We start from the raw sequence: 23,830 nt of genomic DNA on the forward strand, positions 1-23,830 counted from the left end.
AAGAGGGCAGATCCCAGCACCCGAGAGGCGCTGCTGGGAAAGAGGCGGCCTTTCGGGTATCTGTTGTTAGCAACAGGGAGTGGATTCATTACCTGAGCCCAGTTCATAGCGGAACTCCAAGTGCCCGTTGACCATGCTGAGCGAGACAAAATCTGCCACGGGGGAGCCATCTCCGCCGCTGAAGAGGATGAGGCCATCGGGGGACAGCGGCTTGACCTCAAGGTCCACGCGCAGCTCGTAGTGGATGTTGGTGAGCGGAGGGTAGGAGATGAAGGCATCGCCCCCGTGGAAATAGGGCACGGTCACCGTGGTGCCTGCAGCAAAGAGGAGGGCGGTGGGGTCAGCCTGGGACTTTGCTCAGGCTTTGCCCTGGCCATGGGGGGGGGGGGGCAGCGTGTCTGCCTTACTCACCGTCCATGCACTTCTCTCCGTATTTCCCAAGGAGGCAGCGGCAAGTGTAGCCTTGCCCAGTGGCTCGGTTAACACAGGTGGCGTCGGGACCGCAGGCCTCTGTGAGGGAAGGGAGGGTCATTTGGTAAGACTCTGGGCGGCAGTGTCAGGGACGGGGCAGAGAAGGAATAGAGGAGACCGCCTCAAATCCTGACCCTTCCAGGGAGGAAGAAGAGGAAGACAGTATAGATTTACAACGGGGGGTTGATGGGTGGTCGCAGCTCAGAGGCAGATGAGGGGGAAAGCTGGGAAATCATGGGAGAGACAGAATAACACCCGGCTGACACGTTGTCATTAGAGAGCACTCCAGACCCTCCATCTCCCAGAACCCGGCGAGCTTTAAAAGTAGGGGAGCAAAGAGCTCAAAAACAGAGGGCACGCAGCCGCACCCGTAGAACAGGTGATGATGACGATGAATGAGGAAGCTGTTGGAGAGATGGGGAGGTGGAGATTCACTCAGGACAACACCATTATCCAAGAGGCTGGGTTCTATAGCCCCTTTCTGTAAAATTTGAAATGAAAAAGGATGGTAAGAAACTTTCCCTTGTCTTTATACTTTCCTGGGCAACCAGCCAGGAACCGCGGACAGCATCCTGACAGGCAGAGGGCCGGGAGTCAGGGTTCCCTGTCTGCCCCCTGAACTTAGGAAGCTGCCATATACAGAGTCAGGCCACTGGTCCTTCTACGTCAGCGTCCAAAGTGGGTCCATGTCAGAAAAGGGTGGGAGGTGCAAATCTGCAGGACCCACCCCCAGAATCAAACCATTGGTTGCTCCATCTAGCTCAGTATTGTCCATTAATTATTGCTATTATCTTTGGGTAAATAATCCTGCGTCCAGTCAGGCTTCCCTGCGTGGCTCTGCTCAGGAGCTGACCTGGCAGGTGAGCAGAGTAGCAGCGGTCCTGCGTCCGTGTGAGATGAGGGATAAATCACGTCAGGAGACAGTTCGGTTCTTATCTCTAGAAGCGTTTATTTACAAAGCAGTAAATCCATCAGAAACCTCCGACATTCTCTGTGCTCCAAAAGCACACACGCAGCCTCTGAGCTGAGCTGCGTCTCAGGCAGAAGCGAAAGCAAGTCTGAACAGTGACACAGACTGTGACGCACTTCTCTGTGTCAAGCTCCTCCCAGATACAGGACACCACGGAGTTTTAACCCTGTCAGTTCCAAACTCCACATTATCTGCCCTTAAAGTGGTTAGGGTTAGAGGTTAACCTAACCCTAATGTACATCATTAATGATAAATTAGCATGTGCTATTAGGTAAGACGGGGAATATGCAGGAAGAATGATTTTGAGGAGATATGGAAGGTGTGTAGAATTTGTACTGTTAAAATGGAAATGGAACATCGCAAGAGATGTTGAAAGACGCCATCAATACCACTCTCCATGCTGCTCTGTCCCATCTGGAGCAGCCGGGGAGTTATGTGAGGCTGCTGTTTGTGGATTTTAGCTCTGCTTTTAACACTATCCTCCCCCATAGACTGGTGTCCAAGCTAGAGGCGATTGGACTCTCCAACTCCACCTGTCTCTGGGTTTTGGATTTTTTGTCAGAACGTTCTCAGAGGGTTAGAGTAGGGTCACACATGTCCACAGCCCTTAGCCTTAACACCGGCTCACCACAGGGTTGTGTGTTGAGTCCCCTGCTCTACACTCTCTATATGTATGACTGTACAGCCATCTATTCCAGCAACAAAATCATCAAGTTTGCTGATGACACTACGGTGGTAGGGCTCATTTCAGGAGGGGATGAGTCCGCCTATCGGGACGAGGTGGAGCGGCTCTGTGTTTGGTGTGGAGAGAACAATCTGGCTCTTAATACGGCTAAGACCAAGGAATTGGTGGTGGATTACAGGAAAAAAAAGGCGGACATTCAGCCCTTGTATATCAACGGGGAACGGGTGGAGAGGGTGGCGGAATTTAGGTTTTTGGGAGTAGCTATCGATCAGGGCATGACTTGGAGCGCACATACCACTGCTCTGGTGAAGAAGGCCCAGCAGAGAATTTATTTCCTCAGACTTTTAAAGAAGAACAATCTGAGTGAGAGACTGCTGGTGTGCTTCTACCGAGGCTCCATAGAGAGCATTCTTACATACTGTATTTGTGCTTGGTTCTCCAGTTGTACAGCTAGGGAGAGGAAGGTGCTCCAGAAGGTCATAACCACAGCCCAAAGGATTATTGGTCATCCTCTCCCATCTTTGGAAGAACTGTACGGTTCCCGTTGTCTTAGGAAAGCAAATAACATCCTGCAGGATTCATCTCACCCGGGACACGGTCTGTTTGCACTACTGCCTTCTGGCAGGAGATATAGAAACATCAAGTCAAAGACAAATAGACTGAAAAACAGTTTCTATCCAAGAGCTGTGGCCTTTTTGAATGCTGTAACTCGATAGTGTGACCTGGGAGTTTGATGGGTGTGGTGTGGGTGTGGCTGGAATGTGGTTTGTTTGGTTGTTGTTGTTGTTTTGCTTATGATGTTTTAAGGGATGGCATCCAATTTCGTTGCACTTTGTACAATGTTGCACTTGTGTAATGACAATAAAGAATCTATTCTATTCTATTCTATTCTATTCTATTCTATTCTATTTTGAGGAGATATGGAAGGTGTGTAGAATTTGTACTGTTAAAATGGAAATGGAACATCGCAAGAGATGTTGAAATTTTGGTAGGTTGGGGAGCTATGATGGAATGGTCTCGGGGGTGGGGTGCACATTTTTATTCCTATTTATTTTTTATTATTACTTTGAAAAAATAAAAAATAAAATTATAAAAAGTCCATCATTAAAACAGTTTAAAACCAATTTCCTAATAAATAAAAATGTCAGCATTGCTCTGCAGTGGCTCCCAAAGGATTCAGCCCTACCAGAAGATACTGCTGAGGACCGAACCTTGGGCCTTCCGCATGCCAAGCAAATGACGTGCCCCTGAACCACGGCCCTTCCTCCTAAGGGACGCCCAGTCTTGTCCCTGCCACATGATGCGCCACATGGAAACAGGGACAGCCGCATCTTACCTGGATGGCAGCGTAGGGCCTGGGGGTGTTCGCAGTTGCTTCCAGCAAATCCCTGTGGGCACTCGCACACATAGCTGCTGCTTTCCGAGTCCCTGCAGACGCCTCCATTCTGCCAAGGGGAGAGAAGGGAAAATCTGGTGGACTGGCAGCCGAGACCACATAACACCAGTCCCGAAAGACCTTCATTGGCTCCCAGTACGATTCAAAGTGTCAGTGCTGACCTCGAAAGCCCTAAACTGCCTCGGCCCAGTATACCTGAAGGAGCGTCTCCACCACCATCGTTCAGCCCGGACACGGAGGTCCAGCTCCGAGAGCCTTCTGGAGGTTCCCTCCCTGCGAGAAGCGAGGCTACAGGGAACCAGGCAGTGGGCCTTCTTGGTGGTGGCACCTGCCCTGTGGAACACCCTCCCATCAGATGTCAAGGAAATAAACAACTATCTGACTTTTAGAAGACATCTGAAGGCAGCTCTGGTTAGGGAAGTTTTTAATGTTTGATGACTTATCATGTTTTTAATATTCTGTTGGAAGCCGCCCAGAGTGGCTGGGGAGACCCAGCCAGATGGGCGGGGTAGAAAGAAAGGAAGGAAGGAAGGAAGGAAGGAAGGAAGGGAAAGAAGAAAAGAGTTTGAATTTGATATCCCGCTTTATCACTACCCAAAGGAGTCTCAAAGTGGCTAACAATCTCCTTTCCCCTCCTCCCTCACAACAAACACTCTATAATTATTCCAATCACCTGCCATGTCCAACCAGGGCTGGCCACGGGGAATGCAGCGAGCAACGAGGCCGAATTCTGCTCCCCTCTATAAAATGCAGAGGCTGCACACATGCAGAGAGCTTACCTGACATGGACGGTCCTGGCAGGTGGGGCAGTTGGAGACGCCGTGAGCTTGGAGGTCAAAGTCTTTGAAGATAACTTCCTTCCCTTGGATGATCAGCTGCCGAACGCATCCTAAGAGGGGAAAGAGAGCAGGCCGATGGGAGGTTGCGGGAGAGATTGGCGGTAGGGGCGAGGGAGGAATCAGGGGGAGCGAAAAGATGTGCCGACAAAGCAGGGGTGAGCTGGCAAGGCCTCTGTGTTAGGTAGCTGTACATCTTGGGACACCCCCCCCCCGTAAATACCCACTGCTCATATAAATGGGGAGAGCCAGTGGGGATGCTGTGGCTGGTGGGGGGGGGCTCAGAATGGGGCAACCCAGATTCCTGCATCTCACTGGCTGTGGCCCTTTGCCTAATCCACCCACCTCACAGGGATGTTGCTTGCTTGGAAGAAAACGCAAGGGTTGAAAAACAGTGCATGCCGACTTGCATTCGTTTTATCCCTCCAAAAGGTTCAAATGCAACCGTTTAGCGAGCACCCCTTTTCTACCACAGCCCGCATCTGTTATTTAGGGAGACAACCTATAGGGGAAAAGGGAAGCCAGCCACTCCCCAAAGGTGCTGGCTACCTGGGGGCCAGTGGGGTAGCTTTTTTTATGCAGCTGTCTGTCAGACTTCAGGGAATTGGCTTCCTCCCCCCGTAGCAGTAGATAAGAAGATCAAAGAAAGGAATGCCTTACCAGTTAGAAACTTTAATAATCACAGGGAGAGAACAAAGAACACATCTCCTAGAAACAGCGGTGCTCCCAATTAAGGATCATATCCCTTTCCACCCGTATTAATCTACATCACTCGTACGTCTTTTAATCTAAGCTTGTACGCTCTGTGCTTTCTGTTCTGAGACTTTCTGAGCTCTTCTTGACCTTAGGCTGAGCGAAGGAATGATGTCCAATGACTGTGAATCTGTTAACCTTCTCTTTTCCAGCGTTTCTTCTCCTAGCTGTTCCCCATCCAGTATTTCCCAGCTTCTGCCTTCTGAACTGTGCCCCTCGGCAAACCACTGTTCCAAATCTATACTGTCCTCCTACTCCTGGGAAGATTCAGGAGCAGGAGGAGGGGAGGGAGTGGCTCCCACCATTCCTCCTCAGTGCGGTCCCTGATGCTGTCATTCTTGGGACATCCTGCCCAGGTGCATTCAAAACCCAGCCCGGCTACCTGCCACAGATCACAGAAACCCCCGTGCATATACTGGCCGCTTTGTCCTCAGAAGGTGGTGGTCTCTCCTTCATTGGAGGTTTTCAGCCAGAGGCTGGATGAAACTTTGTCAGGGATCCTTCAGCTGTAATTCATGCACCTTAGGGGGGCTGCACTAGAAGACCCTTGAGGGACTCACTTTCAACCTTACAATTCTATGACTCTGTGTAGCTCTCACCAATGAAACCGCTGGTCAGGCCTGTCTTGGCAGTAGCAGCATAGTTGGGATACCCGCCAAGGTACAGCCCCTCGTTGAGGTCCAGACCTTGGAATTTGCCCTGGGGAAGAAATATTATTATTATTATTATTATTATTATTATTATTATTATTATTATTATTATTATTATTATTATTATTATACCACCCTATATCCAGGGGTCTCAGGGCAGTTCACAGAATAAAATCAAGATATAAAACCACAAAATACATAATAAAAATAAAAATAACAACTCAATAGCCCCCTGACCCGAAAGGTGCCACATTTTAAAAGGGCATAGGATGTAAATCAGATCAACCAAAGGCCTGGTTAAAAAAGGAACGTTTTTGCCTGGCACCGAAAGGTGTGTAATGAAGGCGCCAGGCGAACTTCCCTGGGGAGAGCACTGCACAGACGGGGAGCCATTACAAAGAAGGCCCCGTTCTCATGTTGCCACCCTCTGGACCTCTCGAGGAGGAGGCACATGAATACAGGTCTCAGAAGATGATCTCAGGATCCGGGTAGGTTCATATGGAAAGAGGCGGTCCTTGAGGTATTGTGGTCCTGAGCCGTTTAAGGCTTTATAGGTCAAAACCAGCACTTTGAATTGGGCCAGGAAACTAATTGGTAGCCAGTGCAGTCGGACCAGGATCAGTGTAATATGCTCAAACCATCTTGCTCTGGTGAGCAAACTGGCCACTGAATTCTGCACCAGCTGAAGTTTCTGAACTGTCTTCAGAGGCAGCCCTACCTATAACGCATTGCAGTACAGTGGTGCCCCGCAAGACGAAAAACTCACTAGACGAAAGATTTTTCCGTTTTTTGAGTCATTCCGCCAGACGAATTTCCCTATGGGCTTGCTTCGCAAGACGAAATGTCTTGCGAGTTCTTGCGAGTTTGTTTCCTTTTTCTTAAAGCCGCTAAGCCGTTAATAGCCGCTAAGCCGCTAATAGCCGTGCTTCGCAAGACGGAAAAACCACGAGACGAAGAGACTCGCGGAATGGATTAATTTCGTCTTGCGAGGCACCACTGTAATCTAACCTTGAGTTTACCAGAACATAGACAATAGTAGTTAGGCATAGCTGAGTATCCCCAAGCTGTGAACCTGCTCCTTCAGAGGAAGTGTAACCCCATCAAGAGCAGGCAACCTCCCATCTATTTGGTCTAGAGAACCACCCACTAACACTGCCTCTGTCTTATCTGGAATGAGCTTCAGTTTGTTGGCTCTCATCCAGTCCATAACACAGAAATGTAAACCTAGCAAAAGTGGGTCTCCAACAGGAAACACCAGTTTGCAGGGGGCTGCTCCATCTTGGCCCGGCTTGCCATCCTGCTCCCAGTACCCAGCGCCTTTGGGCCTGGTTCAGTAGCCACTGGCAAGTACAGAATGCAGAGCTCAGACCCACAGATGGGGTGAAGATGCCCAGCAGCATGTTGACCCCCTAACTAGAGCGCCTGCCCTGGCTTATAACGCTGCCCCTTTCAGCAGCCACATGCCAGAGAGATTTCCCACAGGTGGGAGAAACCGCCCCTACCCTCTCCACCTTGAGCCCGCCACTCACCTGGGACGTGCCGTTGACGGGAGGGTGGTTGTCCAAAACGAGAGAGCCCTGGGTGAGGTTGCGGTACAGCCGGACGGTGTGGAATTCGCCCAGCTTGATGATGGAAGGGTGCCGGATGGTGGCCATGCCAGAGCCAGCGTCAAACCTACAATGCCAAGACAGATCAGGAGGGTCAAAACTGCCTCGGCTCCCGCCCACTCCATTAGGCCCTGGCATGCCTTGCAAGACCCCTTCGGCAAGCTGGACCATTTTGGCGCAGGCCACTTTGGAGGCCCACGTCTCACAGCTCTGGGTTCAGAAGCAGGAAAGGATGGGTTGAGGCTAGAACTGACACCCAGCCAGAAAGAGGGTGCTGAGATAAGGACCCACAGCCTCTCACCTGAGCTCCGGCCGGCCCCCAACCAATCCAAAGGACACGAAGTCCGTGCCTGTGTTCTTCTTCTGCCCATTGTACACCAGCATCCCTGCCAAAAGCACAAAGGAAGGTGAGCGGTCTCCGCGGGGCATGGGTTTGCTCAGCTCACAGCTTCAGCACCAGGGAGCTACTTGCAGCCGAGCCATCCTCCGACGCCTGGGAAAGGCAGCCTGGCCGAAGTCCCCAGTTCCATGCAGTGCTCAGAGCCCTCCATTGCCACCCACGCAAGTGGCCTATTCGTGGACGAGCCACAAAAGCTGGCGCCCACCAGCCTGCGAGACCACGGCAATGTGCTATGCTCCCTTTGGACCCAAACCCGCAGCACGGCAGGCGGCCCCCACGGCGCAACAAGAGGAGGCCAAGATCCACCTGGGCTTCCTGTCCCTGGGATGCAACACAGTTCTGCTTCCTGGTAAGGAAGGGAGAATGTCCCACCTGCCTGGGCAAGGAATCGGGGTTAGGCAGGGCCTCAAAAGAAGCAGCCTGGCTGGCAAGGCGTTAGGCGGATCGGTGAGCAGGTGGACAGGGGCTGGGAGGGCTCCTGAGCGAAGACACAGCTCCACCAGTGGAATAGTTAGTTTGCCAAGGGGCACACTTTTCACAACACACACGCGGGCACGAGGCTCCATCGCCGCAAGGGTTAAGGGAGGCGCCTAGGACTGCTAAAAAGGAAGCGGCAGCCCAGCAGAAACGACACTTACCTGAGTAAAGCATGAGAGCTGGAGAAGTAGGGGAAAGGAGGGAGTAGAGACGAAGGGGGAGGAAGAGGTGTAGAGGAGAGAGAGAGGAAGAGAGATGGAGAGAAAGGTAAGACGAGTTGGGAGGAAAGGCAAGAGGGAAAACGAGAGTGTTGAGAGAGAGATTCCTAGGAAAGAGAGCGCTCGGGCCTCTGCCAGCAAGGAGAAAGGTGGCTGGTTGTACCCAAAAAAGGACAAAGGAGCTCATATACTAGGATAGTCATATTTCAAAAAGTAAAAACCAGGGCACCCCAAAATTGTTTCAAAAAACGCCACTTTTCGATTGATCCAGGACAAAACGCTGCATTTCGGAAATCCCTCCCGGATGTCAATTTCGCCTCTGAAATCCCAATATGGCAGCCCTATCGTACTTGTGGGGAAGCTCTGGAGTGCCTACATTTGAGGGGGGATGACACACAGCAGTCCTGCCCCGAAGGGCCTCCCCGCCTGCCCCAGCACCTGCGCTTACCGTCAGGTGTGTCCGGTCGGAAGGTGATCTCGATCGCGAATGTTTTGTAGGCGTCTTTCATGGTCGGCAGGACAAGGAAGGACTGAGGATTCTGGGTGAAATATGGCACCACCCGCTCTACAAGCAGAGGAAGGGCAGGGGGTCAGAGGACTGGGCAGCTGCCGCAATTTCCCAGCTCCCTTATCCTTTCAATTTGAGGAATTGCCGGCTACCTATTTGGTCCACTTTAGCCACAGGAAATCCCACTACTGCCACCATGCCAGGTTGCATCATTGCCCAATATTGCCCAATGCTGCCTTCTCTGACTGGCAGCAGCCTTCTGGGGTGCTTCCCCCCTGCCCAGATACCCATGCTCCTTTAAACTGGAGGTGTTCAAGTGTTGAACCTGGGGCTTTCTGCATGCAGCTGAGCGGGGACCCTTTCCCCCCTGCGCAGAAGTCCCAGCAGGATTCGAACCAGCAGCCGCCACCAGGCTAGGAGGCAGGAAGCAACAGCCCGGGCAAGGCTCTTTTTTTGCACCTGGAACTCACCAGAACTAAGTTCTGATGCCTTTCAGATGGGCACCGTTGTCATGATAAGAGAGCCTTTCATGGTGAGCTCCGACACCTCTTTTTCTAGAAAAATACCACCGCCCGGTTCCATCCCTATTCAAGACACAGTCCACACAACCAGAAGGGGAAGGGGAAAGAGAGGACATTCCCCTCTCACAACTGGAGAGCCCCAGAGGAGGATTTCTCCAGGTCAAACTCTAGAGACCAGCAACTGCCTGTCCCCTTTCTGAATATTCCTCCCATGGTTTGGGTGGCGGCGGCAGAGAAACTGATTTCGGAGGGAGAAGAGACCGGCCTGCTGAACTCACCGCGCACTTTGAGCATGGAGAAAGCCGTCACCTTCCCTTGCCGGTTGGATGCCGTGCAGACGTAAATGCCGGTGTCCTCGGGGCGAGCGGACGGGATGGTCAGAACGTTGCTCTCCACACGGACCTCCTTGGGGAGGTCTCCTTCCAGCTGGAACACAGAAGCGGCCCCCAAAACCCTCAGCAGGCTCTTCCCGCAGGGCACAGCCTGCCTTGCAAGGCAGCCCAGCAACTGAGCCTTCTCAGTTCATCCTTCCTTTGCCCTGTGCGCCATCTTGCTGCTCTTCCCCAGAGGCTGTTCTCGCTCTTCCCCACAAACCCAGGAGACTCTCTGCCTTTTCCCTTGTCTGCCTTATCATTATTTATCTCATTTTGCTTATAAACATACAAAGAACTAAAAAGAGGTACCTTGAGGTATTGAGGTCCTGAGCCGTGAAGGGTATATAGGCAAAAACCAGAACTTTGAATTGGGGCCCGGAAATTAATTGGCAGCCAGTGTAGTTGTGCCAGGATTAGTGTTATATGATCAAACCGATACTAAGCTACACAAGACTTTTTTTAAAAAAAGATCACCAGTTACTACAGAAAGCACATGGAGATAGTGTGGTGTAGTGGTTATTTCTGAACTAGGACCTGGGAGACTAGGGTCCATATCCCCCCCTCAGCCATGACTCTCACTTGGTTTCAACCTTCTTTTAGCCTAACCTACCTCACAGGGTTGTTGGGGGACTAGGACGGGAAAAGATCAGGGTTCAAATCCTCCCCTCGGCCACAAACCACAACTGGGAGACCTTGGGGGCCAGTCACTGCCTTGCAGCCTTAACCAAATTTGTTTTGAGAATAAAAGGGGGGAGGCATGCCACCTTCGAGCTCCTTGGAGGAGAAAAGGCGGGAAATAAATGCAACAAATAAAATAGACAACGGCGTCACATGTCGTCAGCCGCCAGGCCCTTCTTGGTGGGCAAAGCCCACAGAAGGGCTCCCTGCCCCTCTGGAGAGTTACCTTGGTCCAGGTGATATCTGGCACAGGGAAACCGGAAGCTGAGCAAGGGAAGACCACCTTAGACCCAGCGGAGACCTCTTTCACTTCTGGCTGGGCTGCAGCAATCTGGGGCACAGCTGTAGGAGAGAGAAGAAGCAGGTTTGCTAACCTGGAGGGAGGAGAGAGAAACGAGGGGCGTATTCACCCTGCTGGTACTTACATTGGACATGGAGGATGACGTGGGACTGGACTGTGCCAACGTCGTTGGTGGCCGTGCAGCGGTACTGCCCGGCGTCCGCCTGCTCCACGCGCTCAATCTTCACCATGCTGCCACTGGACAGCACCCCTGGGCGCAGCCGCCCGCCCACCTTGCTCCACGTGACCTGGGGCTTTGGGTCCCCAAAGGCCAGGCACTCAAACTCCACGGCGTTGCCCACCAGCACGGTCTGCACCGACGTCCGGATGTTGATCATCACCTTGGGCAGTGCTGAGGAGAGGGGGGCAGACAGGGAGAGGTCAACGGATCCTCAAGGTCTCGGCCCAGTATACCTGAAGGAGCGTCTCCACCCCCATCGTCCAGTCCGGACACGGAGGTCCAGCTCCAAGGGCCTTCTGGTGGTTCCCTCCCTGTGAGAAGCGAGGTTACAGGGAACCAGGCAGAGGGCCTTCTCGGTGGTGGCGCCCATCCTGTGGAATGCCCTCCCATCAGATGCCAAGGAAATAAACAACTATACAACCTTTAGAAGACATCTGAAGGCAGCCCTGTTTAGGGAAGCCCCCCCCCCAAAGATCTTTATTGAAACTTAACATATATACATAATAACCAAAATTCCCAATGATTCCCTTGCATAAAATATAATATAATATCTAAATTACAACAGCTGCATAAATAAGTTTTTAATGTTTGATATTTTATTGTGTTTTTAATATTCCGTTGGGAGCCGCCCAGAGTGGCTGGGGAAACCCAGCCAGATGGGTAGGGTATATATAATAAATTATTATTATTATTATTATTAGGCAATAGACTGGCACCCATGGGGATGAAAGCATTCTCTCACAGCAGGTGGTGATTCCTGCATTGCAAGGGGGTTGAACCAAATGACTCTCAGGGTCCCTTCCAACTTCACAATTCTATGAATCTGTGATTATAAGACACCGCCCTCGCTATGCAGCGCAGGGAATTAATGCTTCAGTTCCACACCAGGATGGCAACTGTGGGGATGGACTCTTCCCTTCCCCTTCTTTGGAGATAAGCTGGAATATGCCCTGATGTCAGGGAATGGTCTGAAGACAAGGACTGGGGAGTGCATTCTATGGCAGACCAGCTTCTCTCTGATGGAGAGCTGGAGGGGGAAGAGTCGCCCCCCACCCCCTTTTTCCAGCAGAACCACTGTTGCTCTGCCAGCATGTACAGTGGTACCTTGGAAGTTGAACGGAATCACTTCCGGAAGTCCATTTGACGTCCAAAACGTTTGGAAACCAAAGTGCAGCTTCTGATTGGCTGCAGGAAGCTACTGCAGCCAATCAGAAGCCATATTGGATGTTCAGGTTCCAAAGAATGTTCGCAAACCGGAACACTCACTTCCGGGTTTGCGGCATTTGGGAGCCAAAACGTTCGAGTTGCAAGGCATTCAGGATCAAAGGTACAACTGTATTTAAAATGCACAACAGCAGTCTAGTAACTGGGATACTGGGATTTTTCTGCGGCTTAGTGGCTGACTGCTGCCCCCCCCCCCACCTTTGCATGTGGGGTTAGGGGGAGATTGACTGCACTCAAGGGAGCCACTTCCTCCAAGAGAGTAGTAGAGAGCAAAGGCCTTTCAGTCGGTGGCTGCCCACTCCGACTTACCCTGCACGGTCAGCATGGCCCTGTCCTCAGCCTCCTCAAAGTAGCTGGTGGCTCGGCAAACGTAGACACCTTGGCACCCCCGATCCAGCTTCTCAATTCTGCAGGGAAGCAGCGAGAGTCACTAGACTCTGGTCTATCTCCATTCATGCATTTCATATTTATACACTTCACTAATTTTACAACCATTTTGACATTTCAAAACTTGACTTCCTTCCCCCTCTCTCTGCGGTTCCTTAAATTTATTTTTTATATCTCCTGCATATCCAAATTAACTTAATCTGTTCATTTATTCATCTTCCTTAAATATATAATCTTATAAAAAACTGCAGGTTATTACCATAATCCTGCCGATTTTCTCATCTGTTTACAATTTATCTGTAAATATTCAAGAAAACATTTCCATTCTTTTATAAAAAGTTTGTTGTCTTGATTTCGTATTTTTCTGGTAAGTTTAGATTGACTTGGGGGGGGGGGAATCGGGAATCAGGAGGACCAAAACTTCAACAGAGAATGGGTTAAATATTAAATGTATTTGAAAGAACACTGTAACACTTGAACTCTTTGGCAGGCTTTGAGTAACTCCTGAAATGTTACAAAGACTCTGGATATATTGCAGGACTATAATTCGGATGAAATATAATATGAAGCTGATTAAGATATTTAAAGGACCCACGGAGAAGAGAAGTCCTAAGATTTGGAATAATCTTGTTCTATTTCAAAATTTCATTGTGATAAGTGTGTGATTTATTTTGTAAAACCAATAAAAAATATTATTTTAAAAAAAGTTTTGCCATTTCTGCATATTGCATAAGGTTTTTTTATCCATTCTGCCTTTGCTGGGACTTCTGCTTCTTTCCATTTTGGGGCAAGTAACATTCTTGCCGCTGTAGTAGCATACAGGAATAAGTTTCTGTACAGTTTGGGTAGTTCTGTCCCTATAATTCCCAAAAGGACTCTGGTCTAGCTCAGCTGTCCATCAACAGTGGCACACCCTTCGGTCCTGTTTCACCCTCCATCCTTCCCACGGCATCCCTCAGATGCACTCTGCCTCGTACAGAACTGGACCGTTGGCCCATTGGGCTCAGGACCATCTGCTCTCCTTACCGAAGCACGCCGTTGCGGATGGTGTGCTGAGGAGGCAGCTCCCCATCCTCCTTGGACCACTCCAGCCGTGCTCGGGGGTCTCCGGAAACAAGAGAACACGCAAACTCTGCGGTGCCCCCCACAGCCTTCACGTCTCTCCGTGGGGTGACCTGGATGGAAAGAGGTCCTCCAGCTGCACCTGTGTGGGGAGAAGAGGAAGACAGATTGAAGCTCCCGACTCTTGCCAGAGACACCGAGAGGGGCCTAGAGAGGGGCCTTGTCCATGGTGGCCCCACAAGTCTGGAATCAGCTTCTCTCATCAGCCACATTTTAAAAGGGTATAGGATGTCAATCAGATCAATAAAAGGCCTGGTTAAAAAGGAATACTTTTGCCTGGCGCCTAAAGGTGTATAATGAAGGCACCAGGTGAACTTCCCTGGGGAGAGCATTCCACAGACAGGGAGCCACTGCAGAGAAGGCCCCGTTCTCGTGTTGCCACCCTCCGGACCTCTCGAGGAGGAGGCACACGAAGGAGGGCCTAAGAAGATGATCTCAGGGTCCAGGTAGGTTCAAATGGAAAGAGGCGGTCCTTGAGGTATTGCGGTCCTGCGTTTTGGGCTTGATAGCAAGCTTCCAACTGTTTTCATCACAACAGGACTTGCACGGCACTTATTTGGGGAAGTGCCATTACACAAGTGCAGAGGGCTCTTGGGAGCCATGGGGATTCCCACCCACCCACCCACCCACCCACCACAAAACAGTTATTTGTGGCACCCTTAAAAAACTACAGCTCCCAGGATTCTCTGGGACCATCCATGTGGATTTGAGTGTGCGTTGAATGTATGGCATGGATCTGCCTGACACGGATCGGAGTGAAAAAGGATTTCCTTCAGACAAGCACCTTGTCCACAGCCTCCACCCTTTCCCTCCTGGCTGCACCACCGTTGAACCTTCCCCGTGTCCTCACCTTGCACTCGGACGTGGGCGACGGCCTCGGCTGATCCCACCCGGTTGCTCACACGGCAGAGGTAGGCTCCTGAATCGTGGGGGGCGGCCGGGCTGATGTGGAGGACGCTCTCGCGCACCGTGGCGTGCCCAGGGAGGCTGCTGTTGGCCTTCGTCCACTCATAGCGCAGAGGGGGCGTGCCGTGAGCCAGGCACTGCAGTTGCACCACCTCGCCCGCCTGCACCGACACCGAGTCCGGAAGGGTGGTGGCGTATGGCGGCGCTGGGAAGGGGGAGAGAAGAGCAGAAAGTTCTCTGGGTTAAACAGCCCCCTGCTCTTTTTTAGGGTATTGTTTCCAGGCGCCTCTCGGCAGACAGGCTCCAGAACTAACATTATTTTTATTTCATACAATTTATATATTGCTTGATCAAAGAGGTTTCGTCAGGCTTCGGAGAAATGGCTTCCTCGCCCGCTTTGGCCGTGAATCAGCAGAACAAAGTAATTAAGAGTCCCTTACCAGTGTTATGAGAATTGTAAGGTCTAAGATATAAAATAAATGTTCATAAATGTACCAGGCAAACACATACATAAATGTATAAACCACATGTCTAAAACAGTACAGAAAAACAGTCCTAAAGCCATTTTGACTCTTTCAGTGACCTCAAATATTTCTCTGCAAGGAAGTAGGGAATGGGGAAAGCTTTCCAATTGTCTTTGGACTGTAAGGGCTTACACCTCCATTTTCAAATACAGTCTGGCAAGTATCTGTTAAGCAGAGCACACTATGCTTAAGAGATTCAGGAACTGAGTATTTACCATCACAAAAGAATGGCCAGGCTACCCAGAAAATGCAATCAGTGGCCATTATCAGGTATCTGGCAGACAGAATTTCTGCTGTAGACTGCCTCCTTCTGTGATGTATGTATGATGTTTCAGGGGGGTGGTCTTGAACTACAGGGTGGGCATTTTCAAAAGTCTATATACAGTGGTACCCCGCAAGACGAACGCCTCACGAGACGAAAAACTCGCAAAACGAAAGGTTTTTTCGTTTTCGAGTTGCCTCGCAAGACGAATTTCCCTATGGGCTTGCGGGGGGCAAAACGAAGCTTGCCCCGGGGACAGCGGGTCTTCTCTTTTGAAGCAAGGGACGGCGGGGAGATCGCTTCTCCCCACCGCCCCTTGCTTCAAAAGAGGTCCGGGGGCAGCGGGAAGCGCTTCCCGCTGCCCCCGGACCTCTTTTGAAGCAAGGGGCTGCGGGGAGATCACTTCTCCCGGTGCTCCGAAGCGGGGCGGGGCGGGGGGGCGGGAACACCTTCCCCCACCGCCCCGCTTCGGAACAGTGCTCCGAAGCAGGGCGGGGGGGCGGGAACACCTTCTGAAGGCTGGCGGGGGGGCAAAAGTCTTTGTCCCCCCTGCCTGCCTTCCCAGGGGCTTTTAAATCACCCCGGACAGCGGAGAAGTCCTCCGCTGTCCCGGGGCGATTTTAAAATGCCGCCCGCCAGCATTTTAAGATTGCCCGGACAGCGGAGAAGTCCTCCGCTGTCCCAGGGTTTTTTAAAATGCTGGGGGTGGGAAGAAAAGCCCTTGTCGTCCCCCCCCCCAGCCTTCAGAAGAGGTCCGGGGACAGACTGTCCCCGGACCTGGTCTGAAGGCGGTTTCCCTAGGAACGCATTAATTGATTTTCAATGCATTCCTATGGGAAACCGTGCATCGCAAGACGAAAAAACCGCAAGACGAAGAGACTTGCGGAACGAATTAATTTCGTCTTGCGAGGCACCACTGTAAGAGCTTGCACACCAATATTCTGGGTTCTTCCTCCCTCCTGTGTGTGGTGAGTGGGGACCCTGTTGCAACAGTTGAATAAAGATCAGTCTTACTAGCTGCTTTGCTTCTAATATTCTCTGGTTGGTCTCTGTTATTTTCTCCTACTGATAGGGAACCTACATAAGGACTCTATATGGGCTCTTGGGTACCCTATGCCAGTGTTTCCCTACCTTTTTTGGGCAACGGCACACCTGTTTAATGAAAAAAATCTCGCGGCACACCACCATTACAGCCCCGTGACGTCAGCGCGCAGCGTCACGCCGGGAGGGACGCACGAAAGTGAAAGTTTTTTCCCTCCCCCTTGCCGGGGAACCTCCAAGCTTAGGGGGTGGGAGGAGGCAGCAGAGCGAGGGACTGAGGGACGGCGGCAACTGAGACGGCGGCGGCTGTTGTGGTGGTGGCGGCGATAGCGGGCGGAGGAGGGGGCGGCGGCGGGGCTTGAGGAGCCGTCGCCGGGAGTTGCTGCTGCTGCTGTTGCTGCTGCTGCCCGGACATGCCGGCCTCCTCCTCCTCCGCTGTCTCGCGCTCCTCCCTTTTGCACGCGCTGCCCCGCCGCTCGGCACCACCACCGCGGAGCCGCCCCCGGCTCGACGCGGATCCTCGCCGCCGCCGCCTCTCACCGCCCGACTCTCCCGCCTCCCTCCCACGGCACACCAGCCAACGTCTCACGGCACACTAGTGTGCCGGGGAACACCGGTTGGGAAACACTGCCCTATGCGTTGCATTTGAAAAACGTAGATGCCGCTTGATTGCAAGAAGAAAACCTCAAAGTGCTTTAGAAAAGAATGACACCATGAAAAATGAAATTGTCTGTTAAAAACAGGTAAAGGTAAAGGTAAAGGTACCCCTGCCTGTCAGGGCCAGTCGTGACCGACTCTGGGGTTGCGTGATCATCTCGCTTAAGAGGCTGGGAGCCAGCGCTGTCCGCAGACACTTCTGGGTCACGTGGCCAGCGTGACGAAGCTGCTCTGGCGAGCCAGCACCAGCGCAGCACACGGAAACGCCGTTTACCTATTTATCTACTTGCGGTACCTATTTATCTACTTGCACTTAAGAGTGCTTTCGAACTGCTAGGTGGGCAGGAGCTGGGACCGAACGACAGGAGCTCACCCCGCCGCGGGGATTCGAACCGCTGACCATACGATCGGCAAGTCCTAGGCACTGAGGTTTTACCCACAGCGCCACCCGTGTCCCCCTGTTAAAAACAGGTATAAACAACTATTTAAATATTACTGATAATAGTAACGCCAGTTCTACTCAACAGCACTGAAGTTAATAAACATGAATAATGGTAAATTTGGGTTTATTAATTCAAATTGGTCGTCTTTGACAAAACAACCACACGTGTAAAGCACATCGACCCCTGCGAAGAAGCCTGGGAGCAGTAGTTTATCCTCACCTCCACAGAGTTACAATTCTCTGCACCCCTTCAAAAAAAAAAAATCACCCCCAAGTTCCCAGGATTCTTTTCTTTTTTGGGGGGGGGGTTATTAATTAATTTATATACTTTTTAAAAATAAAAAAGGATAAAACAATCAAATTATCAGTTATATACAGTTTAAAACAGGGGTGTCAAACTCAAATTCATCGGGGGCCGCGTCTGCAGTTTGGTCACCCTCAAAGGGCCGGTTGTATCTGTAGGAGTATGTGTCCACTCTTTATTATCATAAATTATTGTCACTGCATTCAATTATTACTGTTTTTTGTAATAATGTAGACAGTCCAGAAGGATGTTATGGTCGATTGTATCAAAGACCGCTGAGAGATCCAGCAGAACTAGGAAACAAAGTTGTTACAAAGAATGAGCCCTAATGAGACAATTGCTGCAATCCTATGTGCATTTACAGTGGTGCCTCGCAAGACGAAATTAATTCGTTCCGCAATTCTCTTCGTCTTGCGGTTTTTTCGTCTTGTGAAGCACGGTTTCCCATAGGAATGCATTGAAAATCAATTAATGCGTTCCTAGGGAAACCGCCTTCAGACCAGGTCCGGGGACAGTCTGTCCCCGGACCTCTTCTGAAGGCTGGGGGGAGGCAAGGGCTTTTCTTCCCACCCCCAGCATTTTAAAAAACCCCGGGACAGCGGAGGACTTCTCCGCTGTCCGGGGCGATCTTAAAATGCTGGCGGGCGGCATTTTAAAATCGCCCCGGACAGCGGAGGACTTCTCCGCTGTCCGGGGCGATTTAAAAGCCCCTGGGAAGGCAGGCAGGGGGGACAAAGACTTTTGCCCCCCGCCAGCCTTCCTCTTCTGAAGGCTGGCGGGGGCGAAAGTCTTTGCTCCCCCCCCGCCTGCCTTCAAAAGCTGTCCGGCCAAGGCTTCGCGGACCTCTCCGCCAGCAGCGGCAGCGCTGCCGCTGCTGGCGGAGGGTTGCCGGCATGCCGAAGCCTGCGCGCGCTGACATCAGCGCTCCCAGGCTTCGCGGACCTCTCCGCCAGCAGCGGCAGCGCTGCCGCTGCTGGCGGAGGGTTGCTGGCATGCCGAAGCCTGCGCGCGCTGACATCAGCGCTCCCAGGCTTCGCGGACCTCTCCGCCAGCAGCGGCAGCGCTGCCGCTGCTGGCGGAGGGTTGCCGCCATGCCGAAGCCTGCGCGCGCTGACATCAGCGCTCCCAGGCTTCGCGGCGCTGATGTCAGCAGCGGCAGCGCTGCCGCTGCTGGCGGAGGGTTGCCGCCATGCCGAAGCCTGCGCGCGCTGACATCAGCGCTCCCAGGCTTCGCGGCGCTGATGTCAGCGCGCGCAGGCTTCGGCATGGCGGCAACCCTGCAAAAGACGTCCGGGGGAAGCGGCTTCTTCCCCGCTTCCCCCGGACGTCTTTTGCAGCAAGGGGCTGCAGGGAGATAGCGATCTCCCTGCAGCCCCTTGCTGCAAAAGACGTCGGGGGCAGCAGGGAAGAAGCGCTTAGCTTCCCGCTGCCCCTGGACCTCTTTTGAAGCAAGGGGCTGCGGGGAGATAGCGATCTCCCTGCAGCCCCTTGCTGCAAAAGACGTCGGGGGGCAGCAGGGAAGAAGCGCTTAGCTTCCCGCTGCCCCTGGACCTCTTTTGAAGTAAGGGGCTGCGGGGAGATAGCGATCTCCCTGCAGCCCCTTGCTGCAAAAGACGTCGGGGGGCAGCGGGGAAGAAGCGCTTAGCTTCCCGCTGCCCCTGGACCTCTTTTGAAGCAAGGGGCTGCGGGGAGATAGCGATCTCCCTGCAGCCCCTTGCTTCAAAAGAGAAGACCCGCTGTCCCCGGGGCAAGCTTCGTCTTGCGAAGCAACCCCATAGGGAAATTCGTCTTGCGAGGCAACTCGAAAACGAAAAAACCTTTCGTTTTGCGAGTTTTTCGTCTCGCGAGGCGTTCGTCTTGCGGGGTACCACTGTACTTGAAACTCCTGTCGAAGAAAGTGAGGCTGGCTTCTGAGTAAACATACACGGCATGGGGCTGTAAATAAAATGTGGGGGGGGGGGAGAGAGCTCTGACAGGAAAGCATCAACATGCCTTGTGCACTCTCATTTTCCTTGGCTAATTCCCCTGCCCCCCCCCCCATATCGGGGTGCCATTGCATAGCGCAAAAGGCGAAAGAGTGCGAGCGCGCTGCCTGCAACTGGATCTCCAGCTTCTTCCTGTCCTTCCCCGAGGCAGGAGGGAGAGATCAAGGCGGAGCTGCTGGCAGGGCGGAGAGCGAGCCACCCAATTGTGTGACCGAGTGATGGAAGGGCTGCAAGGAGCCGCGTCCGATCTCCTCCCAGGAATGTGCCAGCGGGACTGACATGTGCCAGAAGGCAGGGAGAACCGCCCAGCGCCGCTGCGCGGGCGCGGAGTCCAACTTGTGGAGCTGAGATAGAGAGCCGGGCGCCAGATCGCCTTCCTCGCTTGGCTTGCCGTGAAATTGCAAGAGGAGGAGGAGGAAGGCGGCGGTGGGGGGCGGGGAGTGGAGGGGGTGCCAGGGAACACAGCCCCCTCCCATCACGGCCATCATCATCGCCGCCCCCACTTTACATTTATTTTAAGGGTGTTTGGAGTGTGTGCGTGCGCCTCTCTCTCCCACTCACACCCCCCCCACCAGCCACCCCATATTCCCAAAGAACAACTTGATCACAGGCATCGTCGGTCCTGGAAAGGCTGGCTGTGCAAAGATGGAGAGGGAGGCGAAATGAAGAGGAAGGGAAGCCCCGGGCTGGTGAAATCCAGCGCGGAGGAGAAGAGGACGCCTCCCGCAGGGCAAGTTTGCACCCCGGAGAAGATCCAAGGCTGGAATAAAAAAGTTTCTCCGAGGAGAAAGACTCCCCCTCCGCGGCACGGAGAGACCTGACCTTCCGCTTGCTCTTTTTGAGCAGTGAGCAGGAGAGAGAAGCCAGCTGCCCGCCTCGCTTCGGCCCCCGACGACGAAGGCGCAAGTTGAGAGACGCGGGGACATTTGAAGCAGCAGCCACGTCCTTAAGAGCAACGGGGGGAGGCGAGTAGGGAGCCGCACCATGTAAACTTCCTTGTGTCAAAAAAACAAACAAAACCGAGAATAAAAGATGAAGGCTGGCCACCGGCGGCAGCTACACGGGCCACATGACGAGGTCTGGCGGGCCGGATTTGGCCCGCGGGCCTTGTGTTTGACACCCGTGGTTTAAAACATTTTTAAAAGAACACACACACACACACACAAAAGGATGAAAATCAGTGGTAAGCTTAAAAACCAGATGAAAATACCTGCAGTGTTCTACTTATCCATAGAGACAGTTTCCTAAACGTAAGTGTTTTTAGCTGGCACCAAAAGGAGTACTGTGAAGGTGTCCACCTGATGTCAGCAGGCAGGAAGTTCTGGAGTTCGGGTGCTGCTGCCACGCTACAAGAATGGCTTCTCACCCATGTGGAATGAGCATTATGCAGCGCTCAGAATAGGGCCAGTTCCATAGCAGGGTGCCCTAACTTTGCCCCCTCCCTCCCTCCTTCCCTCACCTTCCACATCCAGCATGATGAAGGCCTCTGTGAAGCCGGCGGTGTTGGTGGCGTTGCAGATGTATTGCCCGGAGTCCTGCTGGGCCGCCCGGGGGATGATGAGGGTGCCGTTCACGATCTGATGCTGCCAGGGCAAGGGGGCCCTCAGCTTGGACCAGTGGATGGTCGGAGAGGGGTCGCCTGGGATGGAGAGAGCAATGGTTAGCTGCGGGTTAGGGTCAGCTGCGATTCCTGCACTGCAAGACTTCAGACGAGATCACCTTTGGGTCCCTTCCAACTCTATGCAATTCTATGCTTCCATGAACAGGAGGAAAAACCCAGAACGAGGAAATCTGCCTTGCCTTGGCCCTGAAATGCTGAATGTGGCTAGCAGTAGGCAGTGTGTAAAGGTTAAAAAAAAGGTAAAGGATTTCTGGATTGTTAAGCCCAGTCAAAGGCAACTATGGGATTGCGGCACTCATTTCGCCTTTCAGGCCAAGGGAGCTGGCGTTTGTCCACAGACAGCTTTATTTGATTTTATGAGTATAAAATTATAACAGGGCTTTTTCTGATTTTTGAAAAATAATTTGATTATCTAAAATACCTTCATTTATTCTCCATCTAAATGGAGTGCTTTTTTCTCCTCTTAGTTCAAGTAATACTGGGTTATGATCCGAAAGTGTCCTTGGTAATATGTCTACTTTTTTGACATATACTGATAATTCTCCAGACGTCCATCTCGAGTTATTTTTTCCACTGGACTGATGTGGTTCAGAGAAGAACGTGAATTTTCTGTCCAGTGGATGTTTAAATCTCCATACAGTGGTCCCTTGATTTAAGAACAGCTTAGTTTATGAACAACTTGGATTAAGAATGCTGCAAACCCGGAAGTAGGTGTTTTGGTTTGTGAACTTTGCCTTGGAATAAGAACATGTTTTGCTTCCTGTTGAGTGTGTTCCATTTGTAAATTGAGTTCCCCACTGCTACGGGAAACATGCCTTGGTTTAAGAACACTTTGGTTTAAGCACAGACTTCTGGAATGGATTAAGTTCATAAACCAAGGTACCACTGTATATCAATCAGGTTAACATTTTCCACTATTGTGAAGAAAGTTGCGGGTAGTCTCCCTTCCTTTGAGTCACTTTTTCTTATAGTCCTATTCCTATCTAGAGAGACTACCCTATTTATATCTCCCATTAGTATTATCTTCTAGCCCATGTATTCAAATAGTTTTTCTTTTAACATTTTATAAAATTCCAATTTTCTCTCATGTGGTGCATATATTCCATCTATTATTATTTTCTCACCTTGTACTGTTATCTGTACTAAAATTATTCTTCCCCTGTCCTTAAATAACTGCTTTGGGTCAAATTTGGCTTTTATATATAATACAAACCCTCTCTGTTTTGTTTCGTCTAAAGTTACAAAGTCCAATCCCAATCCTTTATTTATCAAGACTCTTCCGTGTCTCCTTGCCACATACACTTGTTCCTAAGGCTGATTTTTTACCAAATGTTTCTGTGCGCTACTCTGCGTCCCTCGCAAACTGCTCAGAGGCTGCATTCAAAGTTAAGCGGCATGCAAATCTCATTTAATTAAAAGGAAATAAGCCCACCGACTGTGCGAAGGCTCAGAGTCCCACCTGCTGCTCTGACCACTGGTTGTCTCTGACCACGGCCACTATTGGAATACGAAGGCTCCTTCCCCTCCCCAAGGTGGGGGGAGAGATTCCTCCAAGGGAATGCAGACCTTGGGCTGAAAAAGGCCCCCCACCTACCTGTGGCAGAACAATGGAGCCGAGCCGTCTGCCCGGCAACTACGGTCTGCGTCGGGTTCGCATGAATCTCAGGTGCGCCCGGTCTCCCATGCACGGCCTCCACAAGCAATTCCACCTGCGCTTCCGCCGTCCCCAGGGGGTTCTGCGCCATGCAGACATAAGTGCCAGCATCTTCAAGCTTCGCGGATGAGATCTGGAGCGGAAACAGTATTGGCGTGTGTGTGTGTGTGTTTCAAATCGAGGAATGGGGCCACGGCTGCGTTTGGACCAAAAACAAGCCCCTTTTTTGGACCGTAAGAACGTAAGAGACCTGCTGGATCCGGCCAAGGGCCCATTTTGCCAGGCCCCCTGTTCTCACAGTGGCCAAGCAGATGCCCGCAAGCAGGATTCAAGCACAAAAACAACTCTCCTCCTGCAGTTTCTAGCAACCAGGATTCAGAAGCATTGCTAGCTATGGACACAGAGCACAGCCATTGTGGCTAGCGGCCATCACCATCTCATCTGGTCCACCAAGATGCCTCTGGGAAGCCCGCCAGCAACAGACCCCTCCCCACTGCTTGCTCCCAGCCCCCAGAAACCGACACTCTAAGGTATGTTGCTCCTGATCCCGGAGGCTCCACCTATATCCCCAGTGCATATATACTAGGCCCCTCCTCCTGCTCCCTTGCCCTGCGGACAATGTGTCACCTGCGACTC

At 51.9% G+C, this 23,830-nt stretch overlaps 1 protein-coding gene across 17 annotated transcripts in view; it reads right to left on the minus strand.

Moving 5' to 3' along the window:
* The window catches only part of HSPG2 (heparan sulfate proteoglycan 2), a 224,478-nt gene that overhangs the window by 14,897 nt on the left and 185,751 nt on the right, over positions 1-23,830 (minus strand). For 15 of the 17 annotated variants that reach the window (XM_081202846.1, XM_081202842.1, XM_081202856.1 and 12 more), the window contains 17 exons: positions 23,135-23,327; positions 21,379-21,558; positions 14,649-14,909; positions 13,703-13,880; positions 12,599-12,696; positions 10,970-11,236; positions 10,771-10,886; positions 9,771-9,918; positions 8,912-9,028; positions 8,407-8,424; positions 7,670-7,754; positions 7,291-7,435; positions 5,711-5,810; positions 4,302-4,411; positions 3,463-3,571; positions 412-510; positions 93-314 (listed from right to left, as the gene is read on the minus strand). In XM_081202846.1, coding sequence (XP_081058972.1) covers positions 93-314; positions 412-510; positions 3,463-3,571; positions 4,302-4,411; positions 5,711-5,810; positions 7,291-7,435; positions 7,670-7,754; positions 8,407-8,424; positions 8,912-9,028; positions 9,771-9,918; positions 10,771-10,886; positions 10,970-11,236; positions 12,599-12,696; positions 13,703-13,880; positions 14,649-14,909; positions 21,379-21,558; positions 23,135-23,327 — 2,446 coding nt within the window. The remainder of the gene's footprint in view (positions 1-92; positions 315-411; positions 511-3,462; positions 3,572-4,301; positions 4,412-5,710; positions 5,811-7,290; positions 7,436-7,669; positions 7,755-8,406; positions 8,425-8,911; positions 9,029-9,770; positions 9,919-10,770; positions 10,887-10,969; positions 11,237-12,598; positions 12,697-13,702; positions 13,881-14,648; positions 14,910-21,378; positions 21,559-23,134; positions 23,328-23,830) is intronic. The other 2 variants (XM_081202847.1, XM_081202850.1) reach the window with 1 other exon arrangement.

The sequence above is a fragment of the Podarcis bocagei genome (assembly GCF_964188305.1).
Source record: "Podarcis bocagei genome assembly, chromosome: 7".
Taxonomy (NCBI): Eukaryota; Metazoa; Chordata; class Lepidosauria; order Squamata; family Lacertidae; genus Podarcis; species Podarcis bocagei.